The sequence below is a fragment of the Bos taurus genome, chromosome 15, assembly GCF_002263795.3.
Source record: "Bos taurus isolate L1 Dominette 01449 registration number 42190680 breed Hereford chromosome 15, ARS-UCD2.0, whole genome shotgun sequence".
In the NCBI taxonomy this organism is placed as follows: domain Eukaryota; kingdom Metazoa; phylum Chordata; class Mammalia; order Artiodactyla; family Bovidae; genus Bos; species Bos taurus.
In genome coordinates this window covers 51,659,026-51,686,993 of record NC_037342.1, presented here as the reverse complement: position 1 = coordinate 51,686,993, position 27,968 = coordinate 51,659,026, and the positions used below count along the sequence as shown (strand labels likewise).

The 27,968-nt window shown below is 46.7% G+C and overlaps 1 protein-coding gene across 1 annotated transcript in view; it reads left to right on the top strand.

The window, feature by feature from the left end:
* Nucleotides 1-8,216: 8,216 nt before the first annotated feature.
* Nucleotides 8,217-27,968, top strand: part of NUMA1 (nuclear mitotic apparatus protein 1) — a 36,188-nt gene continuing 16,436 nt past the window's right edge. Inside the window, 7 exon segments of the mRNA NM_001434779.1 lie at nt 8,217-8,352; nt 13,128-13,201; nt 18,448-18,533; nt 23,528-23,607; nt 24,907-24,989; nt 25,692-25,772; nt 27,056-27,143. Of these exon segments, the coding sequence (NP_001421708.1) occupies nt 13,160-13,201; nt 18,448-18,533; nt 23,528-23,607; nt 24,907-24,989; nt 25,692-25,772; nt 27,056-27,143 (460 nt within the window). The 5' untranslated portion in view covers nt 8,217-8,352; nt 13,128-13,159.

Genomic DNA, 27,968 nt, shown 5'->3' with positions numbered 1-27,968 from the left:
TGTTATTTTGTCAAATGGTGTTTAGTGTCTTTAAAGATGGAGAAAATCATTCCAGCTCTGCCACTTCACAAGCTGTAGTAGAAACAGTTTGAACAGGGAATTCAAAAGTGCTTTGAATGAATAAAAAGCTGTGCTGATGGGAAAGGTATATAGGATGTAGCTTAGTTGGACTGGAGAGAGCCATGGATTTAGAAGATGAATTCTGGTTCTGCAGCCTTGGTGGTTGACCCTGAGGGCAGGTATTGCCTTCTTTTTTGAAGCCTAGGGTCCTAGTTATAAAAATGTTAATAAACATACTTGCCTTTTAGGGTTCTAAGTTTAGGGGGGTTAATTGAGACATGAGACGTAGCCTTCTTTAAATCTTTGAAATCTGTTAAAATGTTAGGGTTTTTCAATTGTTTAAATTTTTTATCATGACCATGTTAGACACTAGATCCATTTATTTTACTTATTAGTAACATATTGACAGGTTTGGTTCTTGAGTTATCTGGCACCCCACTGAGAAATCTAATCCCTATTAATATGTTTTTGTTCATTTCTGTCAGTGGTTAAAATCATCCTGGTGTGGTAGAAGAAGTGGATTTGAACCAGAAAGACAGAGGTTTCAGTGCTGAGTGAGAGGTGGAGATATGAAAAAGAGGAAGAGGAAGACAGAGAGAGGATGGGAGAGAAGAGAAAAGAGAGATGTCCTCTGAGTTTTATGGCTACTTAAAGCTGATTTGAAACAGACCAGATCCTGGGCAGTATCATGCTCTCCCAACTCATGTTCTGAAATTACAAGTTGTCTTGAATTGGCAGTCCTTGCTCAGGCATAAGCAAATAAGCTTTTACAAATAAGCTGTAAAATTTCTCTTGGGCAGAAGATAGGAAATCTTCAGCAGAGCTGTCACATGTATTCCAGTGTTGATCTAACGGGGGACTAGAAGACCATTAAGGGCTCTTTCATCCTTGAGGTTCTGTGATTTGTTGGCCGGGTATAGAAAGCTGGTTTTCTTTAGGGTGTTGAGATCAATGTAATCATAAATTGCACTTTCTCTGTGGCTTTTACTTATGAAACCTTGTAAATGCCAAGTATGGCTCCTATTACTTTTCATTGTACCCCATACAAAGTTGGAACTACCAGTTTTTGAGGACCTCCTCCTCTCATCAGGATTAATGAAACACCCTTGAGTGCCTTGCTTTGGGCATGGGACCCAGTAGGGTGACAGACAAAGTGCCTGTTTCTAGTGGACTTGCTATTTGGGGGAGAAGGAAGCCCTAACTGGTGAGGTTTTTGACCAGGTACTGAGGAAATTCATTTTATTACAAGATTCTTGTTGTTGAGAATGGTGTCCTGGAGAAAGAATCATGGGAAATTTTTGGAGATACCTTTAGATATGATCTGACCCTCACCTTTTCCTGAGGCCCAAGTTAGGGCAAGTGCCTTGCTTGAAAGCCACAAGTACAGTCTGTGGCTGATGCAGAATTTCCCTCCAGTCACTTCCAACACCAAACCTAGTGTGTTTTCTATTACTGGCAAGGCTGTCTCCAGGAGTTGCAAATCTTTACATTAAAACTGTTCCTTTTGTTTCTTTGACCTTTCTCATCATCAGTTCTGTGCTTGTGAGCAAACACTATGCTAGACATGTTGCCTGTAGGGATAGAGCCGTTTGCTCCTCTGTGACAAGGAAACAGGGTGAACAGGTTCTTAGGTGTTTTGCAGAAAGACCTCCTTGAGGGAGAAGTGAATAGAGCCTCTTGGATGTCATAATGAATCCTCTCTGGGTTTTGATATGCCCTCTGCTTTTCTCCCCAGGAAGCTCAGGCTTGCCAACACTGCCTCATTACTTAGCCCCTACCCTCTGGAGAGGGAGAATAAGGCCTGGTAAATAAGCTCCAGGTCAGGGTTCTGAAATATTGTCCTTCCCTCCAGCCAATGGTATTTCCTCCAGCCTTCTTTCTCCATGGCTTCTCACCCTTTAGATATGTCCAACATCTCTTCTAGGAGAAGACTTCTCTTCTGTGCTTGCTGATTCAGAAGAGTTTTGGCCCTTTAATGTTTATAAAGCTCTTGCATCTTCAGAAAAAAACTTTAGTGATTACTTAAAAGTGCTTTATTTATTTGGCTGCGCCAGGGGTTAGCTGTGGCACACGGGATCCTCGATCTCTGCTGTGGCATGAAAACTCTTGGTTGCAGCATGGGGGCTCTAGTTCCCTGACAGGGATTGAGCCTGGGTCCCCTGCACTGGGAGTGTGGAGTCTTAGATACTGGACTACCAGGGAAGTCCCTTTAGCGGTTATCTTGGAAATTGGAACTGTTGAATGTTTTTGATTAAACAGTTGATTTTGGGGAGGAGGTACAGGTGCGAGGCTTCTTTGAGCCACTGAGGATGTGCTGCTGCCTTTTTTTTATTCAATGATTTGAGAGCAGCAGAGAATGGTCTAGAGACCAGATAGACAACTCACTACTCAGGTGACCAAGTCACTTAATTTCTGAGTCTCAGATTTTGTCATCTTTAGAAATAAAACCTACCTTAAGACTTCCTGAGAATTAGATAAAAGGACCATGTAAGAGGATGGGATCTGGGCTCAAATTGGGTTCAGATTTTACCTCCAGCACTTATTCTTTGTGACCTTCAGCAAGTTATGTAGCCATTCTCAGTTTTCCATTTTGGTAAAATAGGGATAATCATAGTGTTTTGGGTCATTGTGTTACCGGGTTATTGTGAGGATTAAACACAGTAAAGCTAAGAAGTGTTTCGCATAGTGTCTGGCATATACCAAGTGCTCATTAAATGCTAGCTATTAATTACAACAGTGACAGCAACAACAGTAATGATAGTCTTTAGGTATTTATTATGCTGGGACATCAGGTGGCAGAGGAAGGACTTAGAAGGCATTGCATAGGGTAGTGGATCCATAAGCATTTCTCCTGCCAACATTCCTTGTGGGAGGGCCTGTAGGGACTGAGAGAGAGGCTCTCATTAGGCTTTAGCCTGTAGCTTTCTGTGGTGAAAGCTTCCCTCCCAGGCTGGTAGGCTGAGGTGTGAGGTTCAGAGGGACTTCAGAAGACAGTGCGAAGACCAGTCTGGCAGGGTGGAGGGTTTGGGTAAGGGCAGTGACTGTGGAAGGTAAGACCTGGGCCGGGTCCCACAGGACTGTGAATGCCAGGCAAATGGTTCGTATTAAGAACCACTCATTCCTGAACCATCTCAGGGAAAAGCTCCCTTCCTTTCTTCAGTTTAAACTTGTAAAAATGATAATACACTTTAAAAAATCATAATGTTTATATCTTAAACAAGAATAATAAATACCCATACACCATATACCACTCAATTCAGGAGATATAATATACCAGATGCCTTGAAAACACCTTGTGCGTTCTGCGCCCATCCCCAACGCCTCCAACCTCTACCTGAAGCCTTTCAGATTTTGTGTTAGGTGTCGTTTTCTTCCCCTCCTTCTCTTTCTTTTAAAAATGGTTTTACCACTCTTATCGCAATCTTTCGGGGACTGTGAGCAGGGGCTGTGGAATCCAGCAGTAGCCATGGCCGGCTGACTGCCTGGCTAGGCTGGGAGGAGGGGTGGGGAGGTTCTTCTGGCCGGCTGCCCTGGGAGGGGAGGGGAGGGCCGGGGAAGGGAGGGGAGTGGCGCTCTGTGGTGGGGGAGGGAGAGGCCAGGGAAACTGGCCCAGCTCCTTGGGCTGTCCTGAAGAGCAGGCCCAGAAGCTTGGCAGCTGCGGTGGAGAGGTTCCAGAGGAGAGTTCAGCGCCTCTGAGGCCGCACAGCTGGAAGCTGTTGTCTTGAGTTTAAAGCCAAGGGAGAGCGGGAGGAGGACTTCTTGTATTCTTTTGAGACTCAGTATCAATCCTTTGGTGTGCTGGGGCGCTTCAGAGCTGACACAGTGCCAGATGTGGCAATGGTGATTTTAGGAGGCCTGCCTCCTATTTTCACCTCAGACCTTTTCTGGAGTATTGATCATGCCAGTCATTAAATCATGTTTGCCTCTTTGCTTTTCTATAAAAGCTTTGGTTTTTGCTTTGCCTTTACTTTCCTGGTGCATATTTGAATACCAAGAGCAATTGCTAACCACAGACTGCAAGTGATACGATGGGAATAGGATACAGGGTCTGCCCAGGAGAAGAAGTGGGACCATGGAGGTCTCTGCAGCAATGGGCCTTGTTTTGACCCCTTCCAGAACACCCCCACTACTCAGCACAGTCCTTCTCTGGTAGCCAGAAGGTTGAATTTGGCCAGAAGGTTGAAAAGGCCAGAAGCCTTCCATCCAGATGTAGTTCCGTGGAACAGATTCAAGGAGCCCTAGGTACTATGGGGTATCATAGATGGTTATGCCCTTGAGGAATTTACATTCTAGATGTGAAAACAAGACTTCCCTGCATATATAGTCAAGGGAATACAAATGACAAACGCAGTATGTAGACACATTTTTCTGATCACCAGTGTAATACATGGTTATTAAAAATAAACTCAAACATAAAAAGAAACCCAGTGTAGAAAGTCCCCTACAATCTAACCCCATCACAAGATAACCAGTAATCGGGGTGTTGATAAAGTAAAATCCATAGAAGCATACTGATGGAAGGAAAGCAAGCATCCTGGCTGGGGACCTAGTCTCTTTCAGGGAGAAGCACCCCACTAGCTTCCCTGACAAATGGTGAGTGAACTTCTGCTTGGACATCTTGGTGAAAAGGGGCCAAAACCCGTAAGTAGGAATTGACCTTTAAGTACCACCCTGTGCCTTACTTGCTAGTCAAGTGTGCTGGGTTCCCTGGTAGCTGAGCTGGTAAAGAATCTGCCTGCAATGCAGGAGACCCCGGTTTGATTCCTGAGTCGAGAAGATCCCCTGGAGAAGGGATAGGCTACCCACTCCAGTATTCTTGGGCTTCCCTGGTGCCTCAGATGGTAAAGAATCCACAAAGCAGGAGACCTGGGTTTGATCCCTGGGTTGGGAACATCCCTTGGTGGAGGGCATGGCAACCCACTTCAGTATTCTTGCCTGGAGAATCCCCATGGATGGAGGAGCCTGGTGGGCTACAGTCCATGGGGTCGCAAAGAGTTGGACACAACTGAGTACGTATGCTCTCTGGAGTGTCCTCTAGCAGCACCTTTTGCATAGTTCAGTTCAGTTGCTCAGTCGTGTCCGACTCTTTGCGACCCCATGAATCGCAGCATGCCAGGCCTCCCTGTCCATCACCAACTCCTGGAGTTCACTCAAACTCATGTCCATCGAGTCAGTGATGCCATCCAGCCATCTCATCCTCTTGTCGTCCCCTTCTCCTCCTGCCCCCAATCCCTCCCAGCATCAGAGTCTTTTCCAATGAGTCAACTCTTTGCATGAGGTGGCCAAAGTATTGGAGTTTCAGCCTTAGCATCATTCCTTTCAAAGAACACCCAGGACTGATCTCCTTTAGAATGGACTGGTTGGATCTCCTTGCAGTCCAAGGGACTCTCAAGAGTCTTTTCCAACACCACAGTTCAAAAGCATCAATTCTTCGGTGCTCAGCTTTCTTCACAGTCCAACTCTCACATCCATACGTGACTACTGGAAAAACCATAGCCTTGACTAGACGGACCTTTGTTGGCAAAGTAGTAGTTGCTTAATAAATGGGTGTGGTGTAAGTGCAGGTAAGATGAGGGGCTTCCCAGTGACCCATGGGTTTTTCTCATGATTGGTGAGGGTCACTGTTTGGTGGGTGGAAACTCTGTGGTTTTGTTTTATGAGCATCAGACATCTTTTCTTTCCAGTTGCAAAGAGTCGGACACTACTGAGCGACTAAGCACAAGAAGTGTGTTGGGCATTTTATAGATGTTATTGAATCTTCATCACAATCTTACAAAATAAGTATCTATCCTTGTTTTACAAATAGGAGAATTGAGACTCAGTGTCCTGCGATTCACAAGCTGTGTGATCTGGGGCAAATTATTTTATCTCTGTGGCTCAGTTTACTCACTGTACAGGTGAGTGATAATAGTATCTACTCTTTGAGGGGAGTTTTTCAGATTAATGAGTTTAACATAATTAATGCACAGGAGACCAGCAGAACAGTGCTTGGCACATAGTCTGCACACAGTAAGCATTAGCTGCTATTTATTGCACCTTGTTTTCTTTCTTGTTCTATTAATAATGTGATCCCTAGCATTTCTACACTTATTTTAATTCTGTATATGGCTTCTCTGTCCTCCCTCCCACCCCTCACACTTTGTTCTTTACAATTCCTCCCTCAGCTTTCAGTCATTCCCTTCCCTTCATCCTGTTCCCACTGTGTCTGTCATTGCCCTTTCCACTCTCTTACCTTCAACCTCCCCACCCATTGCCTGTCTCCTGTCTGTTATGGCAGCCTTCTGACCTGCTTCCCTGCTGCTAGTCTCATTCATTTATATACCAGAATAATTTCTCAAAGTACACTTCTCATCACACCACATCTCTGTGCTAGAAACAAACGATAAAATAAATATCTAAATCTTTGTTCCATTTCTTGAAGTTCAGAATTTTCCAAATCTTACCCCAGTTCTCCCTTCAAGTTTGTTCCTCCACTATGTCCACATCTTTCTGCTTTCCTTCTTCCTTACTTCTCTCTCCATTTCTATGTGGGCAAGTTCTACCTATGTGTTTTAAGAGCCAGATTAAAATATCACTTAGTTTTTATAGTCCTTCCCTACTCTCGACTGGTTAGATTTTTGTGTCTTTTTTTGTGAAAATTAGCACATGCTGTCTTGAAATATAATTTCAAGTCACACTGCTTATCTCCTGTGGAATTATAACCTACCTTAGTACAGATGCTTGGTGTAATTCTTCTTTGTGTGCTCTCTGGGCTTCCCTAGTGGCTCGGAGGGTAAAAAATCTGCGTGCAATGCAGGAGACTCAGGTTTGATCCCTGGGTTGAGAAGATCCTGTGGAGAAGAGAATGGCAACCCACTCCAGTATTCTTGCCTGGAAAATCCCATGGACAGAGAAGCCTGGCGGGCTACACAGTCCATGGGGTGGCAAAGAGTGGGACACGACTGTGCTCTCTCGAGTGTCCTCTAGCAGTACCTTTTGCATAGTAGGTGCTTAATAAATGTTTGTGGTGTAAGTGCAGATAAGATGAGGGGCTTCCTGATGGCCGGTGGGTTTCTCTTGTGATCGGTGAGGGTCATTGTTTGGGGGGTGGAAACACTGTGGTTTTGTTTTATGAGCGTCAGACATCTTTTGTTTTCGGCCCTGGCGGGGAGGCGGGAGCAGACTCTGCCGACGGGTCCCAGTGCCTGTGTCTGCTGAGGGGCTCCTGCCTGCCGCCCGAGGTCCCGAGACTCGGCCCCTCAGCCCCTCCCCACCAGTGCTCGGCGGAACAGGGGATTAGGTTCTGGCAGCACAGCTGGGGTTTTGGCGGCCATTCCGCAGCCGACAATAGCGCGCAGTCACCCGGACAGGACAGCGCAGGCCCGCGCTCCAGGGCCGCCGTGGGCCCGGGCACCTGGTTTGGGTGGCCGAGGGGGAGGAGCGGGCGCGGCGCAGCAGCCCGGCCTAGCCACGCAGAAGGTACGGGCTGGAGAGGTTCCCTCGGGGAACGGGGCGGCCATGTCCCGGGGCAGGCGGCACCCGCGGACGGAGGCCGGCGCTTTGTGTGCGAGCGAGCGGCGTGTGTGCTTAGAGACGCGACCCGCCCCGGGGCCGGCAGGAAGCCGCCCCTTGTTTCCGAGGGCCTGCGTCCCGTGCGCTCTCTAAAGCCTCTGTTCCCGGGTCTTCCTCCCTGCCCTGCTCTCCTCCAGGCAGGGCTGATCTAACCCGCGGGGCAGCCCGCGGCCTACTCTGCAGCGGCTGGCCAGAGATGGACGGGCTGTCACTGCCGTCTTAAGAGCGCGAAGGGGGAGTGTCCGGGGCTATCAGGTTTGTCAGGCAGGCCTCTGTGAGATGCGTTTCGTTGTGTTTATGCCACAGTTTGCTTTGGCGCTCGCCACTGTCGCAGTTCAGTATTTTTGTCTGCCGGCTCCTCCCCCCGCCGCCCCCACCCCGCGCGTCCTGGGCTCTTGTTTGCGGCCGGCTTCGGCAGCTCCCTCTCGGGCGCGCCGGGGACCCCTCCTCCCGGCCCCCGACTGCCGCCCCTCCCCCCTCGCGGAGAGTGCCCTGCTCCCCGCTCGCGGAAGCTCGCTGCGCCTTTAAAGAAAGCAGACTCCTGGCTGTGACGCACTTCTGGCTGTCAGCCAGGAAGATCGCTCCTGCTAGGCTGACTGAGAAGAAAACCAACAACTTTTCTTTTGTGTGTGGGGGGTTACTTTCCACTAGACCCCCCCTCCCCACTTCCTCCTCTCCTTTCAAGATTTAAATGCTAATGGTGGATTAAAACCTCTAGATCCGTGTGGCTTTGGGAGTCTGGTAAGGCCCCCCTCCCCTTCCCCCCCCTGCACTGAGACTTTTTCTCCCTCACTGTTTCTCTGGGGTTTTGTTCAAACATGGAGGAGGGGGTGCGGTGGACTCTCCCCCCTCACCTCCCTTTCCTGCGCCATCCTTGAAGGGGAGGGAGAGGAGAGGGAGAGCAAATAAACACTCAGAAGGCGCTGGGAGCAGAGCTTGCCAACATCCGGGAGTTGGCGCCTTTTAGAGCAAAGGGTCGCTTTCTTTCCCCCTCGCGTAGATGTCAGCGTGTTTTTGTTCGGAGGGAGAAAGCGTGTGCGCCTGCACGTTGAGCTGTAGACAGCTCGGGAGAGCGTCTATTCCCGAATGAGGCCTGGGTGTGTACACAGCGGTGGGGAGTGAAAAGGTTCATTTTGTCCGCTGGTAGAGACCAGGGGGTGTTGATATAGCAGTGGGGGCAGGTGCTGATAAGCTGCTGGAGTCGGGGTGTGTGTGTAGTGTCGGGCTGTAGGCCCCAGATCTGGTTCTTGATTGCAGCCCTTGTGCCCACATCTTTCTGATGTGGACCCTACAGAGCATAGGGGGAAGGGCAGATACTAGTAAGCCACTTTGAAGAAACCAGGGAAACCTTGGTTTCCCTTGCAGTCCTTCGCGTGTTCCTCACCGGGACACTGGGCCAAATTCTAGGCTACACAGAGGGGCTGGTCTTCGTGCAGAGTGGGAGGCCTGAGTCCAGAGTGAGCCCCTTCGAGGGCTTGGGAGTACAGCCAGCACCACTGGTTTGCCCTGACCGCAGGAGTGCAGAGAAACTCTTTGGAGTTGGACAGGACCACCTGCTCAGAACTCCTCAGGGGTTGAAGAGGACTGTGTTTTCCCCTCATTGGCTTCTCTTAGAGCTGCTGGTTCTTGGGCTTTTTACCTCCTCCTAGCCAGGGCTGCACCAGCAGGATATTTCCTATCCTGTTCTTTATGACCTGTGAGCCAGTGGTGACATGAATTGGCCTTTGCTGGGTCACTCTGGAGTAACCCAGCAGATTAGGTCTGGGTGCTTGCCTGAGTGTGCCTCCTCTCCTGTTAGAGGAAAGGAGCACCCTCAAGATTAGGGTGTTCACTCTGGATGTGGGGATATCCTTTTAGAAAGACGTATGGAGGTCACAAGCAGGCAGGCTGTCTAGGTAAGTAGTGGTAAATCTTGCATGGGCACAGAGTTGGGACAGCCATTTCTCTCGTGAGTTGTGGGCCTTCGGAACCCATGGTAGAAAAGCAGTGGGTCACACAGCTGGAACCTTTGAGGTGAGGGTTTGTGTGGGCTTTGGGTCCCAAAAGTCTGGGAATGGGAGTTAGCACCTAAAAGAATGAAGATTCAGCAGAGGCAAGGGCCCCTGTTCTGAGTACAGTTCTGCAGCTTTCTGAGACCACAGGGCACTTTGGTGTTATCATGGTGTTCATGAGGGCAGTCAGTGGCTAAGAAGTGGTCTCAGAAGGAGCTGGCACCCAATTTGGGGGGCGGAGTGAGGAGAGTAGTGCTGCCACAACTCAAAACTCTGGCCTTTGGCCTGTATTTGGTCAGTGCTTAAAACTGAAGCTTTTCCAGAACAGACCCCAGAGCTCAGCAACCTGACCCTCCAGTCCTGGTCCTTCCATCTGAGCAGGTGGTTTGCATTAGCTTCAGCCCTGGTAGGAAACCAGGACTAGGTTTTAACTCTTTAAGACCCAGAGAGGGTACAGGCCAGGTCCCTGCATGTCTCTTGAGTGTCAAGGTTTTGTCCTGATTTATCTTCTCTGGAGACAGAGGGGTTACCTTAAATGTGGGGATTGATCCTGACATGAGGAAGTTACATTATGTGAGTTGTGAAAATGTCAAGAGGATACAAGACCTTTGGTTTATAAGGCAGCTGCTTTTGTGTCTTGGTTCCTTTTTGAGCCCAGGGCAAAGAGAGAGTGCCTTCTCTGCTGAGGGCGCTTCTTTTCAAAGAAAAAGATAGGTTGGAATTCTGAAGGTGTCCACAGAGGGCCTGCATCTCAAGATTTTTGTTTGTTTGTTGATTGAGGGTTTGGGGGGTGGGTTGGGGGTGAGTTGCCTGATTGAATTGGGGGTGAATCTTAGCAGACCTTTCTGTGAAATGGTTCCAGGCTGCAATCGTGGGGATCTGTTTTTCCATCACTATCACCCAGTCTTCTGGGTGGGGCCTGCCTCAGATTTCAGGGGGAGGGTGTGGAGGATGGTGCTCTGGCTGGGAGCCCTAGGGTTCCAAGCCAAGGTCTGCTTAAAGTTGTAGTCCCATTGCCGAGGTCCAGCTGTGCCACTGGCTTCAGTCATTCATTACCCAAGGTGAGTGAATGAGCTGCTGTCAAGGCTGTCACCCCAGTGTCCTGTCTCTGAGAAAGTGCCCCTCTGTGGGATTTGACCTGGTAAGGTCTTTCCTTATGTTGAATATTGAATTCTGCCTGTTCGTGTGCCTGGGGAGCACAGAAGAAGGCATTTGGCCTTGACACCAGTATTAGACAGGCTCCCCTGGGAGGACGTAAGGGTTGTGTGTTTTGCCTCTGAGATGAAGGGAAGAGGTGGGTCAGGTCATTTTTAGCAACACAGCTGTGGAATCTCTCAGAGGCAGCAAGATCCACCTCCGGTTGCAAATGCAATTTCTGACTGCTGTTTTGGGCCTGATCAAAAGGACAGTGAGTCTGGAGAGGCAGCAGTGGGGTTGACGGGGAGGTGATCAGGGCCTCATTGCCCTTGTTCCTGAATAGCTCTGAACTTTTATTTTTTTTGCACTTGGACATTGCTGCCTTTACTCCAAGGGCCAAGCGTGGTCCTTGTGATAACTTTGACCAACCACAGAAAAGACTTTGTGCAGTTCAGTAGTTGAGGCCATCTGCCTTCATCCTGTTGAGGGAGCAAGACAGTCAGTGCCCATAGATGGGCCACACTGGGTGAACATCATCAAAAACCGAGAAATACATAAGCCCCTTAGCTTCTCTGCCCTCCTGAGAACTCTTTGTTAACCACTACACTTGCTTTTGCCAAAACCTGGGTGAATTGGCTCATTTCCAAAACTGTGATGTTTGTATGGCAGGTGGACTCACATTGGGTTTTGCAGGGTCAGGAAGCAATTAATTACAATTAGCATTTAGTTATATTTGGCATTTAATTATTCTATTATTTAGTGCGCTTCTATGTTTAATTTTACTTCCTCTGTAAGCCCCTCAAAGCAGGGACCATGTCTTTGTCTCCCATTTCCCATGTAGCTTCCAGCACAGGATGAGCATATGTAAGGACTAAGAAAATAACCTTTTTGGTTGGTTTTATTAAGCAGAGTACACTTGCAGAGGAAGGCCTAAGAGATGATGGGTAGTGGATTATCAGATTTATGTATCTCTTTCCGCTATTAGACAGTGAGCTCCTTATGGACAAGCATGGCGTCTTATCCCCAGCACCTTGTATTCAGATAGTACTCAGCATGTGTTGGTCCCACAGAACCCACAGCTTGGAGATGCTGATATATGGGGAAAGTTATAGGTGATGTGGCTCTTGCCACTCTTGTTCCTCCTTCTACTAGAGTACTGACAGACTTGGCACCCATGGCAGTAAGAGGTGGGGGTGGGGCTGATTACTCTCATGAAGATTTGTGGGAATTATGCGAGCTGCTAAGAGATGTTGGGGAATATGTAGTCACCGGGTGTGTGGTCTCTTGAGCAGGTTGGCAGACAGATGGAAGATTCCCACTGGAAAGGAAAATTGGGAGTAAAAATACCAGAACAAGTACCTAATCTTTCATTAACTGTCCCCTGGGATCTCTACCAGCATTGGATTTGGCTTCATCCAGTCTCCCATGGCACCCTGCTCCAGTACTCTTGCCTGGAAAATCCCACGGATGGAGAAGCCTGGTGGGCTGCTGTCCATGGGGTCGGGAAGAGTCGGACATGACTGAGTGACTTCCCTTTCACTTTTCACTTTCATGCGTTGGAGAAGGAAATGGAAACCCACTCCAGTGTGTTTGCCTGGAGAATCCCAGGGACGGGGGAGCCTGGTGGGCTGCCGTCTATGGGGTCACATAGAGTCGGACACGACTGAAGTGACTTAGCAGCAGCAGCAGTCTCCCATTGGAGCCATGTCTTTGATATTGGTGTGGGGGATACAGAAATCCAGAATTTGATGGTTTTCCCCAAAGACTTGGTTATTGTTAATTAGGCAGACTTCGGGTACCTACAGAAAGAGCCAGAAATCAATCTTTTTGCTTAAGGACTGTGATCATTTATTGAATACCTACTGTGTGCCAGGCACTATGCTATTTGCTTTATCTGTTTTATCTTGAAGCATCACAGTAAATAACCTGGAGAGGTTTTTGCAGATCCTTTTTTGCAGGTGAGGAAACTGAGACTAAAAGAAGTTAATGCTACTTGTCCAAGGTCACAAGAGCTTGGTCACATGGACTCAGCATTCAGACCTAGATGTGTCTGAAAAACGATGTTTGTTCCACGTTTTAAGGGCACCATGTCCCAAAGAGTAGGGCTGAAGTCCAGCTTTGAGTGTTGTATTTTCTAAGGGACAGAAAGATTGTGTGTAGAGCTTGTGGACGTTAAATGCAGAGTTCTTTATTGTCAGCTGTGACACTGTATGTTATATAGAATAATTTTGATGTATGCTCTGAGCTCTCTAAAAACTGCAATGATGTCTTGGTAGATTAAGTGCTGAGTAACTTATCGAAGCTGGTAAATGAAGCCATTTCCCCTTTCTTCCTTCATCGTGGATATCTGATGTAATTAACCACCCTGACTCTTCTCTTGGGTTCCAGGTGCGTCGGGGTGACTGTCTGGTTTCACCAAGATGACGCTCCATGCCACCCGGGCGGCTGCACTCCTCACTTGGGTGAGTGGTCTTCCTCTGCTTTTGTGAGCCACACTTCTCCAGGAAGCTTGGGAGAGGTGAGAGAGGAGTTCTCTAGGAGTCAGAGCTATGTAGAGTCTTCTCCTCTCCAGATAAAGAAAACACAGTTTTCTTTTGCCTTTCCCTGTAGCTTTTTTTAAATTGGGGTATAATTGATTTACAATGTTGTGTTACTTTCAGGCGTACAGCAAAGTGAATCTGTTACACATATATCCACTCTTTTTAAGATTTTTTCCCCCATATAGTCCATTACAGAATATTGAGTAGAGCTCCCTATGTTGTACAGTAGGTCCTTATTAATCATCTATTTTATGTGTAGCAGTGTGTATTCGTCAGTCCTAATCTTCGAGTTTATTCCTTACCCCCTTGTAACCATAAGTTTATTTTCTATCTCTGTAGCTCTATTTTGGTTTTGTAGATAAGTTCATTTGTGGCCTCTTTTTAGGTTCCACATATAAATGGTATCATGTGGTACCTGTCTTTCACTGCCTGACTTACTTCATTTAGTATGAGAACCTCTAGGTTCATCCTTGTTGCTGCGGATGGCATTATTTTGTTCTTTTTATGGCTGAGTTCCCCTCAGTTTTTAAAAATTTATTTATTTATCTGTTGGCTGTGCTGGGCCTTCATTGCTTCAAGGGCTTTTTCTCTAGTTGCGACGAGAGGCGGCTACTCTGCAGTTGTGGTGCGTGGGCTTCTCATTGTGGTGGCTTCTCTTGTTGCAGTGTGTGGGCTCAGTAGTTGTGGCGCATGGGCTTAGTTACTCCGAGACATGTGGGATCTTCTGGGACCGGGTATCAAACCCATGTCTCCTGCATTGGCAGGTGGATTCTTTACCACTGAGCCACTAGGGAAGCCCTCCCCTTGGTATTTAACTTTGATTATTTCTGATGACGTTGCTGCTGACAAGTGATCCATGCCTTCACTTGTATAGCTTAGAAAAGGCCTCTCTGAGGTATATATTCCCTTTCAGTGAAGGGAAGGGTGGCTGCAAAACAGCCCGGGAACCCATGTCTGCCCCCTCCATGTGCATGTTTCTTTCTTTTTTTTTTTTTCTTTCACGTTTCTGTAAAAGGATTGATGCTGGATTTCGTTGACGTGTAGGGACTTTGGTCTTGAAAGGCCTTTAATCTCAGGGCAAGGTTCTCCTTGCTTTCTTTACTGTGTTTCTGTCAGCTTCCATTGTCCTCCTAGTGCCTTGGTTACTTCACCAAAATTCTTCTGCTAGGTCTTTTCATATACTTCTGCCTAAGACAATGGCAAATGACAAAATAACGCTGAGCATTGGGAGCTTAAAGCTACAGAGAAACAGAAGCCGCACACAGTGTAATGATGACATGCGAGGATCTTAGAGGCAGACAGCCCAGCTTGGTTAGAATCGTTGCTCTGGCTTATCTGTGTGACCCAGGACAAGTTACTTAGCCTCTCAGCACCTCATTTTAAAAATGGAAATAATAATAATACCTCATGGAGTTATTATGAGAATATGAGATATGTCTGTAAAAAACACTTAAATATTAAAATATTGCCTGGGGGAATTCCCTGGCAGTCCAGTGGTTAAGACTCCATGCTTCTACTGCAGGGGCATGGATTTGATCTGTGGTTGGGGAACTAAGGTCCTGCATGCTGCACAGAGTGACCAATAAATAAATAAGTAAATAACACGTCACACAGAGTGACCAATAAATAAATAAATATGCTCCACAGAGTGGCTGATAAATAAATAAATAAAATGAGTAAGTACATACAGTACTGCCTGGGCATGCTATTTGGTAGAGGGTATTTTAGTAGTCACCCTAACTACTGATCAGAAAGACTAATTAAAGAGCCACCTTTAAGAAAAAATTACAGAATTAGGAAATGAATGTTTAATTTCCAAGTAAGGTGGATTTACTAAAACTGTCTTTATAATCACTGTCGATACTGTAGACAGGAAATAATGTGTTTAGTGTCCAAAACGTGTGTTCTTAATCTTCAGCTTCTGAAATAGATGCAAATTTTAGTTGTATAGTTTAAGATGGGTGTTTTATATTTATATTTTTTATTTACATTTCAGTGTTTTATGTGTGTATTAGAAGCATTATCTCTTTCTTCTCTTGCCCAGGAAAAGACTGGATGAGTAGTGTCTGTGTGCCTAGTTCAGTTGATTAAGTGGTCTTTAGGGGTCCTTCAGCTGCATTGTTTTAAGTTTATCAGTTTATTTATATCGGTTTTAGGCTTGGTTTTATAGTGACTACTACAGTTTACCGAGAAGACACAAAAAAGACTGGTTTTATTTAACAGCAGATACTTGTATGCTTTTTTTGAAAAATCAGAATGAACGTACATTAATATATTAAAATATAGTTAGATACAATTTTTCAATTGAAATACGTTAGGCAGCTAAAGTGGATTTTATAACACTGTAGCAACATGGAATGGTGCTTGTTAGTGAGAGGAGTGGCATCCACACAGACGCATGCGTGTGACAGTCACATTGGTGGTTTCTTTTTTAATGACCTAGGAAAAAGGAGAAAGAAATCAAAATGCTAGAAGTACAGGTATTAAAATACTAGAGTGAGTGGAATTTTTTGTTTTCCAAGTTTTCAGTAATTTATTTTCTAATGTAAAGATAAACCTGTATTTTATTTAAATTGAAGTACGGCTTGAAATTATTCTGTACCCAGCAATTATAGTGAATAAATTGTTGTAGGGCATATAAGGAACTTTAAGATTCAGCAACCGTAAATGACCCTGGTAGCCTCACAGGAAGTTCCTGGGTTCTTCAGTGAGCTTGGCCCTCTCTCACATTTTGTATCCTGACTAGAGATGAAGGAGCTTGTCTGCTTCCTCAGCTTTTAAATGATTTCCCATTTGAGAGCAAAATAATGCACAGGAAGGAAATATATTTTTATATCCATGAAAGAAACTGTTGCTGAGTTATTGCTTAATTGATATGAGATGAATCCTGATTCCTCAAGTTAAACTAGCTAACTGGTATGATTTTTTTCCAATCTTGTTAGTGAATGAGCATTCACAGCCCTTGAATGTATTTATGTAGGTTCAGATATTAAAAGAAGATAGGTTTTTGGATGCTTAAGTCATTGTAGTCTCTTCATTTTCAACAGATAGAAAGGGACTGTGGCTTGGAATATTCAGAATCTTTAAAAATGCACACGGGCCTTTTCTAATTAGATTAAGCACACACACACATGCACACACGCACGCACACACACCTGTGCCCCTAAAGGTGGTATAAATTATTATCTTTAAGAGTCCAATGAAAGGTTCTATTTTATATTCCACACTTAAATTTTTTTTTTACTTTCAATCCACTTTAATTTAGATTCATTTAGAAGTTCTCAATATAAAATTATTTAATGGAAATAAGTACTATCGTTTCTGTAACTGATGACTGGTTTTTTGTTTTTTTTTTTCATTCTCATTCTCATGATTCTCCAGTGCAGTCAGCTAATTTAACTAAGAAGTAGAAGTATTGCTGGATCTGTTTCATTATTTTAATTTTTATTAACCATAGCAGAGCCTTGCATTTAGTCCTCTTATTTGATAATGTGTTCTTTCATCCACAATTTCATTTGAACACACACTGGCCCCCTAAGGTAGGTAAGTTTGACAAGCGAGAAAATAGGCGCACAAAGAAACAAAATTGGTAACAAATGTTCCTGGCAAGTTAGTGGATGTAGCAGCTGGATTCAAAATCCTTGTCTGGGAGCCTCTTCTAGTGCCTGTTGAAGAGCACATTTGAGGGGGAGGGACAAATTAGGGGTATGGGATTAACTGCTACACTAAATAGATAAGCACCAAGGATATACTGCATAGCACAAGGAATTATTTGCAGTGTTTTGTAATAACCTATCATGGAGGATAATCTGCAAAAATACTGAATCACTGTGAAACAATTTTGTCAATCAGCTACTTCAATTAAAAAAATAAAGAGTACATTTAATAGAATGTACTCATTTGCGCATAACTGCTACTCTGAAGTTTTTAAAAATACCTTGTAAAGCAGGATATGTCTCCCTTCTCCTTCAGTCTTGCATATGTGATTGACTGACTTAGCAAACTCTTCCTTCCTAATAAGGAATCGCAAAGGTAAACTTTAGCCCAGACTTCTGCACTTGGTACCAGTGGAATTTATGAGGTTTTCCTGTAGAAGTCAACCATGCGTGCTTGTTGAATACCCTGTGTACCTGGTTCATCTGTGTGTGACTGCTGGTGAACTTTCTAGCGGCAAAGACTGAGTTAGATGAATGCCTGCCTGAAGGCCAGGAATGGGAAAGGTGATGGAATCTGAATTGACACGTTTTTCTTTGGGGTTTGTAGCTCTGCATTTCCTTCCTCCGTCCTTTTTTCTTTGTTATCGTGTGTTCCCATCGTTTCTCCCTGCCTCAGCCAAAGTTTCATGTCTGGAAAGAATTTAAAAATGCATCTATTATGAGATTTTATATCTGTGTGGGAGTATATAAAATATACCTGATATTTAATATCAACTTTAAGTGGATACAAAATTCAGATTTCAAGAGCTATAAAATCAAGAGATACAAAGGGCTGTAAATATAACATCTGAGCTGTAAACATTCAAGAAATACAAAGGGCTATATAAAAAAAGCCTTTCTTTTTCCTACCCCTCACTCCCAGCCTCAGGTTCCTCTCTTGGGGTACAAGTTTCTTTCATTCTTTCTAGAACCATTTTATGCCCAATTACATTTAAAATACACCCGAGTGCTGGAACATTCTAGGAGAACTTAAGCTCTTATTCAAAGGATAAGAAGCCAAAGGAAGGACTCTGAGAGCAGTTTTCAGGTGGCCTTTAGTGGATGAGTTGGTGCAGCAACATTCCTTTGCTGAAATTAAAAGTCCTAGAATCGCCTGTTCCTGCATTCCTTTAGCTGCAACTATAGGCACTCAGAAGGGGCACTAGCAGGAAAGAGCCTGCCTGCCAATGCAGTGAGACATAAGAGATGCGGGTTCGATCCCTGGGTTGGGAAGATCTCCTGGAGAAGGGAATAGCAACCCACTCCGGTATTCTTGCCTGGAGAATTCCATAGACAGAGGAGCCTTGCGGGGTACAGTCCAGGGGGGCGCAGAGAGTTGGGTACGACTGCAGCAACTTAGGACGCACACAGGCACTCAGAACAAGCAGAGTTGCCAACACCTGGGGAAAGGAGCAAACCCCAGGGCCTTTTTGCACTAGACGGTTTCACCAAGTGCTTCCCTTTGCCTCGCAGGTGAACAGTCTGCGCCTGGCTGACCCGGTGGAGGCTGTGCTGCAGCTGCAGGACTGCGGCGTCTTCATCAGGATCATTGACGGCATGTAAGTCTGCACTGCCTTCCCTGCAGCCTCTAGTGCAGCTGTAGGCTGCGGTGGGAACTGCATCTGTTTCCTTTCCTGGCTGGCCAGAGAGCGCCACCGGATTGGAACGTCTTCCAGTCACTGTGTGTCTCTACGAGAGAGGTTTCACTCTGGTCCCGTCTTGAGGCTTCCTCTCTCTTTCGTAGGAGAGCTGCCACGTCTCTGTTCTCTGGGAGCCTGCCCTGGCATTCCCTGTCCTCTTGTCTCAACAAGAGTCTTCTACAGCCCTCCTTATCTCACAAGATCATCCTTACCTCACAAACCCTCTTTGCAACCTTTGGGGCCAGAAAGAAGAAAGGGGAAGCTCATAAACTTGAGAGAAAGAAGCAGGACCTAAAAATCTTTTAACGTGTTAGCACTGCACAGATTTATGCCTTTCTAACCCATTAGCGCATTTCTGGGGTTTTCACCTACCTCATTTAACTTATTCTCTGAGGTCAGTTAGCATTTGGTAAGCTGCTTGTCATGTAGCCAGGATCTCAGTTTAGGCCTCTTCGTTTTAGATCTGTGTCTTTAGCACATTTCCTTTGAACTTCACAATTATCTGCGAAATGAGTGGAGTGGGCCCTCCTTCTCTTGCCTCACCTTTCTGGAACCCAGCAAAGATGGGTCAAGCCATAACCTATATTTATCTTTTTAAAGCTCATATGGTTCATCTTGTTCCCTGTACCCTCAACTTTAAGGAATTATGAAGGGCAGACTGACTGACCTTTTACTTCTTTGTGCTATGGGCAAAAGTACAGGCAAACCATGATGTAAGGAATTGGGGGGACAGTGGAGAGGACCGACTTTCCCAGTTTAAAGGAAAGCACAATAGATGCTGAGTCCCCCAGACCAAGATCTGAAGTGTTGAGGCGTCCTATGTGGCTCAGTGATAATCTGCAATGCAGGAAACACAGGTTCGATCCCTGGGCCAAGAACATCTCCTGGAGGAAGAAATGGCAACCCACTCCAGTATTCTTGCCTGGGAAATGCCATGGAGACAGGAGCCTGGCGGGCTATAGTCCGTGGGATCGCAAGAGTCAGACACGACTGAGCGACTGAGCACGCACACACCTGTATGCGTTGTATCCACACACAGAATGGGGGAACTGGAATTCAGCATCTCTGTGAAGCAGGTTGGCTGCATTTATAGGCAGCAGCTCATTGACAGGGAAACAAGGTAGAACTGAACTTGTCAAAGGCAGGGTCTGGGTCTAATTCATCTTCAGGTCCTCTACACCTAACTTAGGACTGCAGTGATTAGTTTTAATTAATGTTTGTTAGGTGAAAATGAGTGAATGAACATATAGTTGATATTCTAGTGGGGCTGAGTGCCCCCACGACAGATGTGTTTGCTAGAGTGGGTTTTTTTGGTTTTTTAATCTTTTGAGATTTATATTGATAATGAGATGTCTAATATGATTTCTTAAAGGTCCCTTTGGCTCTGACTGGCCCACTTGCCTTAGTGAAGGAAGCCACTGTATTTCTTATTTTGGTACAGACACTGCCATTTTCTTTTCTTTTGGTTGCACCGCATGGATTGTGGGATCTTAGTGTCCTGATCAGGGATAGAATCTGGGCCCTGGTAGTGAAAGTGCTGAGCCCTGATCACTGGACTGCCAGGGAATTCCTGGACACCATTTTTTTTCCCGGTTACCCAGACACAGGACATTTCAGCATCATTTTGAATTCTCCCCTTACCTGGGCACTGATTTCTAATGTCACCATCTTCTCAGTTTGTCCTTTCAGGAGATTTCTCACATCCCTTCCTCTGCCTCTGGATACCAGACTCTCATGACTTCATTCTTCTCTAACCTATTCTTAGTCCTGGGTATCCCTGTAGTGTGATCTCAAGACCTTCCTCCATCCTGCTTTCAAAACTGTGTGCTCAACAGCTCATGGATCTCAGCAACTCTTCATTGCCAAGAGGTTGAAATCTAAAAACTTCAGTTTGGGTATTCAGAGCTTTCATCAGGGGCCCATTTCTTCCCTCCAGTCTTGTGTCTTGCTTATTTCTACCTGTACACCCCACTCTGTTTTGTTTTTTTTTTTTTTTGATCTTGTAGACTTTCCTAAATTCTGACCTTTGTTAATTGCATCATCATGGTACTTCGTAACTTGTTCTTCCCCTTGTTGCCTATAAACTGGTAATTAGATCTAAATTTAATTAGCTTAAGATTTTTTTTCAAGGATACTTCATAGATGGAGTTGTGCACCACCTGTAAGTCAGCATTTTGTAACTCATAATGTAACTAGTAACCATTTTGCAAACCCTAATGAAAGCAGTAGATCTAGGCAACTAACATCAATGGCCAGTAAAACCATTAGGCTGGCAGTAACTAACCTACAATTTAATTTTAACATCACCAAAGGAGAGACAGCCAGGTATGACTTGTAACAGATACTAGTGTGCAGCATGGATGGATCAAGCTTTTGCTTTTGAGGAGATAAATTTCCTTGCCTGATGACAAAAGCAGTAGATGTGTCCAGGGGTACGGATGTATATCCTTGGTTTAGCCACTGTAAGTTTATAACCCAGTGGGAAATTTGCATAAGGCAGGTCAAAATTTCAAGATGCCCATTTTCCAAGTTATTTTCTAAGGTGCTGCCTGAGCTTTAGATTAGAAGAGACAGGTGGGGAGAAGAGTAGCAGTGGGGAGAGAGTGAGTGTGTGTGTTGGATGGAAGTGCTACTGAAATCCCAGGTTAACCCTGATCACAGATACTGGGCAATGCTGACCAACTTTCTATGGGAAAACGTTATTGGTGAATGTGTTCTGGCTGATTCGTTTGTGATGCTCCTACTGTTGCTAACAGAAATCAGACAGCTGGTTATCAGGGAAAGACAGCGGAGGAGGGCTAGGTTGGCAGCGGATAGAATCTGTGGGAATTGAACAAATGCTTGTTCCTTGGCCACTTGGCTTTCTCTCTCAGAAAATTCATTAGAGTCAATGCGTCTGACAAGTTTCTCCATTTTTCTGTGTGTGAATTCAGTTCAGTTCAGTCGCTCAGTCGTGTCCGACTCTTTGTAACCCCATGAATTGCAGCACGCCAGGCCTCCCTGTCCATCACCAACTCCCGGAGTTCACTGAGATTCACGTCCATCGAGTCAGTGATGCCATCCAGCCATCTCATCCTCTGTCGTCCCCTTTTCCTCCTGCCCTCAATCCCTCCCAGCATCAGAGTCTTCCAATGAGTTAACTCTTCGCATGAGGTGGCCAAAGTACTGTAGTTTCAGCTTTAGCATCATTCCTTCCAAAGAAATCCCAGGGCTGATCTCCTTCAGAATGGACTGTGTGTGAATAGCCTGAACGAAATAGGCTATCCCATCTCTTTGATATCTGCAAATCAAAGTTCAGTGGAGGCATTTTCCCAGAAAACTTAAAGCCCTGATATTTGCCTTACTGATGTTGATCTCTGCTCATCCCAGTTAAAAGCATTCCTCATCGGTCAGTCAGCCCATATGTACTCAGCACCTGCTGTATTCCTACCTTTCAGCTCACACAGAGTGGTCACTTATAAATGATGTGCATGGGTCTGTGAGTGTTGTAGGAATGCCTGAGAAGGAGGGGGAGACATGACTAGCAGTGGTTCTGTTTGGCTTCCTGCCAGAGATGAGACTTGAATGCAGTCTTCTTAAAGGATGGGCTGTGTTTCCCCAGGACCAGCGTTCTCCAAAGCATGTTCCTTGCAACTGTGCTATATCAGGGGCTCAGTGGTAAAAAAAATGGGTTTTGTGGTCAGATATGTTTAGGAAATAATGCGTATTATGCCTTCTTCTTTAGAAAATGTTCAGTTGGGTTTAACCCAGTATTTCTCAAACATTTAACCGAAGTACCATGTTTATTTTTTTTATCAAATGGAATACACTTAGGTAAATTACTACTCTGTGATGAGGCAAAGAAAGAGTCACAACATTCCACAATGTGGGTGGGTAGGGAGGATGGCTCTTTTGGGAGTCTGAGGAGATTAGCATCTCTGAAGGAATTTGTAGGTGTCCCTAATCACAGACCAGCTACCCAGAGTGCTGCTTGTGGGGCTTCCGTTGGAAGAAGCCTTTGTAATCACTCTGGAGCTGGACAGAGTAACTCCCAGTCTTGGCTGGGATGCTTCTGTGCTTTGCAGGGGGATTCTCAAGTCTGCCCTGCCCTCTGGAAAGTTGATTGAAACCTGGAGATGTGGGATCTGAATAACAGGAGGCCTTTTAATCAGTATCTTCATCTGTAGCCTCGATTGAAAAGTCAGCTTTCTAACTTCTAAATGAGGGTAGTCACTTCTGAAAATGAAACTGCATTTAGCCAAAAGGGCTGGGGCCAGGCCTGTATGAGAGCGCCCCCTGCTGCTCCCTGCCGTCCTTGCTCTTCACACTTCGCTCGCCTTTCCACTTAAACCAGCGTCGCGAAGGTCACAGATCAAGAGTGATCGTCCCTTGGCCTGGCCCCTCAGAGGCCACCTCAGCCTTCAGCCTCGTGAGTGTTGAACTTTGCCGGGCCACTTGAGAGCCTTGTTCCCATCTGCTCTGTCAGTTCTTGGATCTGATTTCCTGTTTCCATAGTCCTCTCACTCTAGCCGCACACATAGTGCGCCCGCACTTGTCCTCTTGTCACGTGTTCCTAGGCGTCCTGACCTTTTACACTGAGTCCTTCCGGACTATTGACCCCAACTTCCCCTCCATCTGTGCTCCTCCATCACTTCTCGGCCTGCTTCCCACAGAGCTTTTCCATATTCACAAATGGGGTGGCAGAGTGCCGTCTTTTCCAGGAGGGCCTCAGGCCTCAAGTCCCCACTTCTCAGCCACCACACAGTTCCTTCTGGGTAAATGGTGTCTTCTCCCCTGCTTCCAGCGCCTGGCCTGGCTCTCCATCAGATCCAACAGAGACCCAGCCTGAAGGGATGGGAAGGTGGTAGGTGATGCAGTAGCCAGGAGGGAAGGCTGGCCAAGTACTCTGGTTCTAACACTTGTTCTTTTTCTAGCCTTGGCACTGATGAGGGGCAGCAAATCCTGCAGCGGCCGGTGCCGGAGAGACTGGAGTTTGTGTGCAGTTTTCTGCAGAGTAAGCACCTTTCTTCCTGGCTGGGAAGGAGCTGCTTCCTGGGGCTCGGGCAGCCAGAAGAACCAGGTCTCAGGTGTCGGGAGGGGCAGAGGCTTGAGGCCGCCCACTGTGTGCCACCGAGATGAGTATGGCCAGGGTGGCTTCTCTGAGTCTGGCCTGCACCAGTTGGGGGAGAGTATCACTACAGTCCCAGAGTATGAGTCTGGGATCCAGGTAGAGCAGGGGGTTGATTCTGGGGACTCATTACCTTGGGTTCCCATTCCTTCCACTGCAAGGAGACAGAAAGATCCATGTTACCTTCTTCCCCTTGCTGGGAGAACAGTTTGCCATGGTAACCCTAAATTAATTGCGTAAGTGATAGGTATAGGGGCACAGGCAGGGCAAGAGTGAGAGCTTGCCCTTCTGTTCTACTGTTTGTGTGACCTTTCTAGACGTGGGTTCCCTGTCTATAAAATGAAGATGATTAATAATTGCTCTTAAGATTGACGTGCAGAGTAAATAAAGATACATGCAAAGCTTCTAGTGGGCTTCCCAGGTGGTGCTAGCAGTAAAGAAACTCCCTGCCAATGCAGTGAGACATAAGAGATGCAGGTTTGATCCCTGCATTGGGAAGATCCCCTGGAGGAATGCATAGCAACCACTCCAGTATTCTCGCCTGCAGAATCCCATGTACAGAAGAACCTGCGGGCTACAGTCCACAGGGTCAGAAAGAGTCAGGTGCACCTGAACAGCTGAGCACACGGGCAGTCAGAGCTTCCAGCGCAGTGCTTGTCAGCCCCTCCCCCATAAGGCTGTGGACACAGTTCTCACCTTTGATCCAGACGCTCTCTGCCATCCCCAACTCAAGAGGCTTATCAGAAAGGTGATGATGGATTAAGATAAAGCAGGGTATTAGTAATTGAGCCCAGCCCCCCTGGCAGCATAAGAAGCAGGTATCCCCCCCAACCCTGGTCTGACTCAGCTGCAGGCAGGCTTCCTCTGCACCCTCAGTTGGAAGGAGACTCTACAGTGACCTAGAATCTGGGCTCCTTCCTCTGTGGTGCTGAGGGGGAGTTCGTGTGTGGGTGGGTGAGTGCTATGTCAGGCCCCAAATCTGCTGTGAATTCCCAGCCTGTTTTCTCCTTGAACTGTCCCTGTAGTCCTTGGACTAGCCCAGGATAGAATTAACTTCAGGTGGAAATGTGCGTGTCGTCTCCTGGCCCCACCAGCCGTTCTGTTCCTCTGACTGCGAGGTGTTCTGATTATCTCAGGGATGGTTCTAGGAAATTCACCTTGTTTTCTATATTATTGTCATTACAGAAAACCGAAAACATCCCTCTTCTGCAGAATGCTTGGTGTCAGTGCAGAAGGTGATGGAGGGCTCAGAGCTGGAGCTAGCGAAGGTACCTGTGGAAAACGAACCTGATGGGGGTGAGAGGGTGGCACCAGAGGGGCCTGCGGGGGGGCCTTCTCTCAACCCACAAGTGGTGGGGGCTTAATTTCTGAGCCTTGTGGAGGTTGGTGGTAGGTCTAGGCAGCCACCTAGCTGAGGCTTGATTCAGTCAAGGATTTTAGCCCATCCTAATGACCAAGAGGTTTACTGGACCATTACTGTGGCCTCTGTGGACAGCTGTCAAGAGTCAGGCCTTAGCCGGCTATTGTCATATTTTTCTTTTTAGCTCAATCCAGTTCACTCCCCTTCTGTTTCTGGGTGCTGTCGTATGAAGGATGCCTTAGGTGTCATACCCTGGGTTCCATGAGTGCAGGGATTCTGGCTCCTGGCTTTTTGCACAGTGAGCACTGAATCCTCGATCAAGAGGGATGGGGTGGGGAGAGAGGTGGGAGGGGGTTCAGGACGGGTGACACAGGTACACCTGTGGCTGATTCATGTCAACGTATGGCAAAAACCACCACAGTATTGTAATTAGCCCCCAATTAAATAAATAATTTTTTTAAAAAGAAGAAAAGTGTTTCCTGATACAGTTAAGGGCAGTGGCCTGAGGCTGCTGAATTCTGGGAGAGCTCGGAGTCCCCAGAACAGGGCAGGGGTTGGGGCCTGAGCAGAGAGGCAGCCCTGCTCAGCAGCCCCTCCTGCTTGCTCCTAGGTGGCCATGCTGCTGCTGTACCACTCCTCCATGAGCTCCAGGAGTCTCAGGGACTGGGAGCAGTTTGAATACAAGATTCAGGTGAGCCCTGCGCGTCCATCCCACCGAGCAGGCTTGCTTGCTCATGTTTCACCCCGTGCCAGTTGTTTTTCTCTAAACAACATGCATTGTTCTTTTTAAACATTATGTTATAGTAGTAACAGCCATTCAGTATAGAAAGTCTGGAAAATACCGAGAAGCACAAAGAAGGAAATAACAGTTGCTGGTAATGGCATTCTCAGCAGTAACTGCGGACTTTTAAAGAATATACGTCCAGGCCCTTTTCACGTACATGTGTTTAACTGTACCTGTACGTGAACTATGTTTGGATAATACATAGAAACTATTTTTCCTTCTTGTGTGTGCTTCTGAATGTTTAAGTGGGTGTTTTACACAGACTGTCACTCCATTTCACCCTCCTTTCCTCTAGTAGGACGGATCAGTGAGGGCGTCTTTATCTATCGTGACAATCTAGCTCAGAGCGGTTGCCCCTCTTCCCTCCTCTGCATGGTCCCTAAGTGAAGGGGAGTTGGTGCATCTGCTTCATTAGAGAAGGAACTACCTGCCGTGCAGTCCTGATGTTGTCCTTGCTTCCTGCGTGAGCAGCTGTGCTTTGTTTAGAGCAGCAGCAGCTGGGATGCCAGCGGGCCATGTCAGGGACTGGCAGGGCGGTGTCCGGAGAGCTGCGGCCTTGCACGTAGTGGTGGAAGTGTTGAGTTCACCCCCTTTCGTACTCACTTAGCTCGTGGCTTGTCACAGGTCGGGGTTGTAATGCTGTGGGCGGAACAAGTGGCTCCTTCCTTCCTTTAACGTTTTCTCTGCTTTAAGCTGATCATAGACCAGGTAGAAAGAAATTCTAAAGAAATAAGGAAAATGGCCAGAGAAGTCAGATCAACTCTGTAGCTTTGGAATTCAGACAGCGAAGGCAAGATTTTACAGCTGAGCTGGTGGTTAAGCCCTGCATGAGCCCCAAAGGTGTTTTCACTCAGACAGAGAACAGCAGTAAGGGCCAGCTGGGAGGGGCCAACAGAGTTCTGTGTAAAAGCTTTCTGACTGGGTTGCTTTGCTTACCTATTCTCATCTCATGGTCAGGAGTGAAGTCAGGTTGGACTTCTGTCTGATCCTGGGTGCATCTTTGGGGGAAATGAGGGGCTGGGGACGAGTAGAGTGGAATGTCTTTGGTGGGACATTCCGGACTGGACCATGGGGCTCTGAGGGCAGGGATGGGTTCCAGCAGACTCTTAGGGCACCTCCAGGATGGTGCCCTCCATCCCTGCAGGCCTCCCGAACACCTCAGTGATGCTCTTTCTCTGTCTGTGGCCCAGGCTGAGTTAGCCGTCATTCTCAAATTCGTGCTGGACCATGAGGATGGGCTAAACCTAAATGAAGACTTGGAGAGCTTCTTGCAGAAAGGTAAGTAGGGGCCATTCCTGACGATCCCGTCTTTTCTGAGCTGGGGACTGCTAGGATCCTGAGTTGTCGGGAAGTTCTGGGGGTTTGTCCCCACACAGGGCGCTGAGTAGGTGCTTAGGAAACGTGTGGAACATGGAGTGACATGACTTCTGGCCATGTTGCCTTCATCCCAGTTTCCACAGAGCTCCTCCTTGTGCCTGGCAGCAGCTCAGCAGGACATTTGTAAGTGATCATGTCTGCTGTCAGTTCTCCTGGTTTACCCCACTACCCACATGTACATCTTGTTTTGTTTTTTATTGTTTAAACAGTCATTACTCTTGACTTACAAGCTGGAAGTACACAGTTTTAGAAGACTGTTATTCCTTACATATTGTTCGTGTTCTAGGTGGGAAGGCAGATACATAAACCAGAATATATGATGAGAAAAAAGTGCTAGAACAGGGAGGTATTGAATCTACCAGGCATCTTGCTGGAAGTACAGTCAAGAGTGAGAGTGCTGCCTGTTGGGAAGAGCCATCTAACGACGACAGGTGTCTGGTGGCAGGTCTCGGCACATTCACCCAGCCCCTGGATTTGGTATTCCTTGTGTTCAGGTTCCCCGTGAGCAACTTCAGGTGGAGATGTTGTAGATGTGGGTGTAGAATGCAGGAGAGGGCTCTGGGCCAGGCTGTGGGCTTGCACGTTGGTATATGGATGGCCACTGAGGCCTTGGGCACTGTGGGCAGAGCATGCAGGCCCCATCAGAACTCTGGGGCTTGGTGGGCAGGTGGGTGGGAGAGGAAGGAGCGGGTGCGGGAGAGGGAGCCCGGGTGTTAGAGGCAGGAG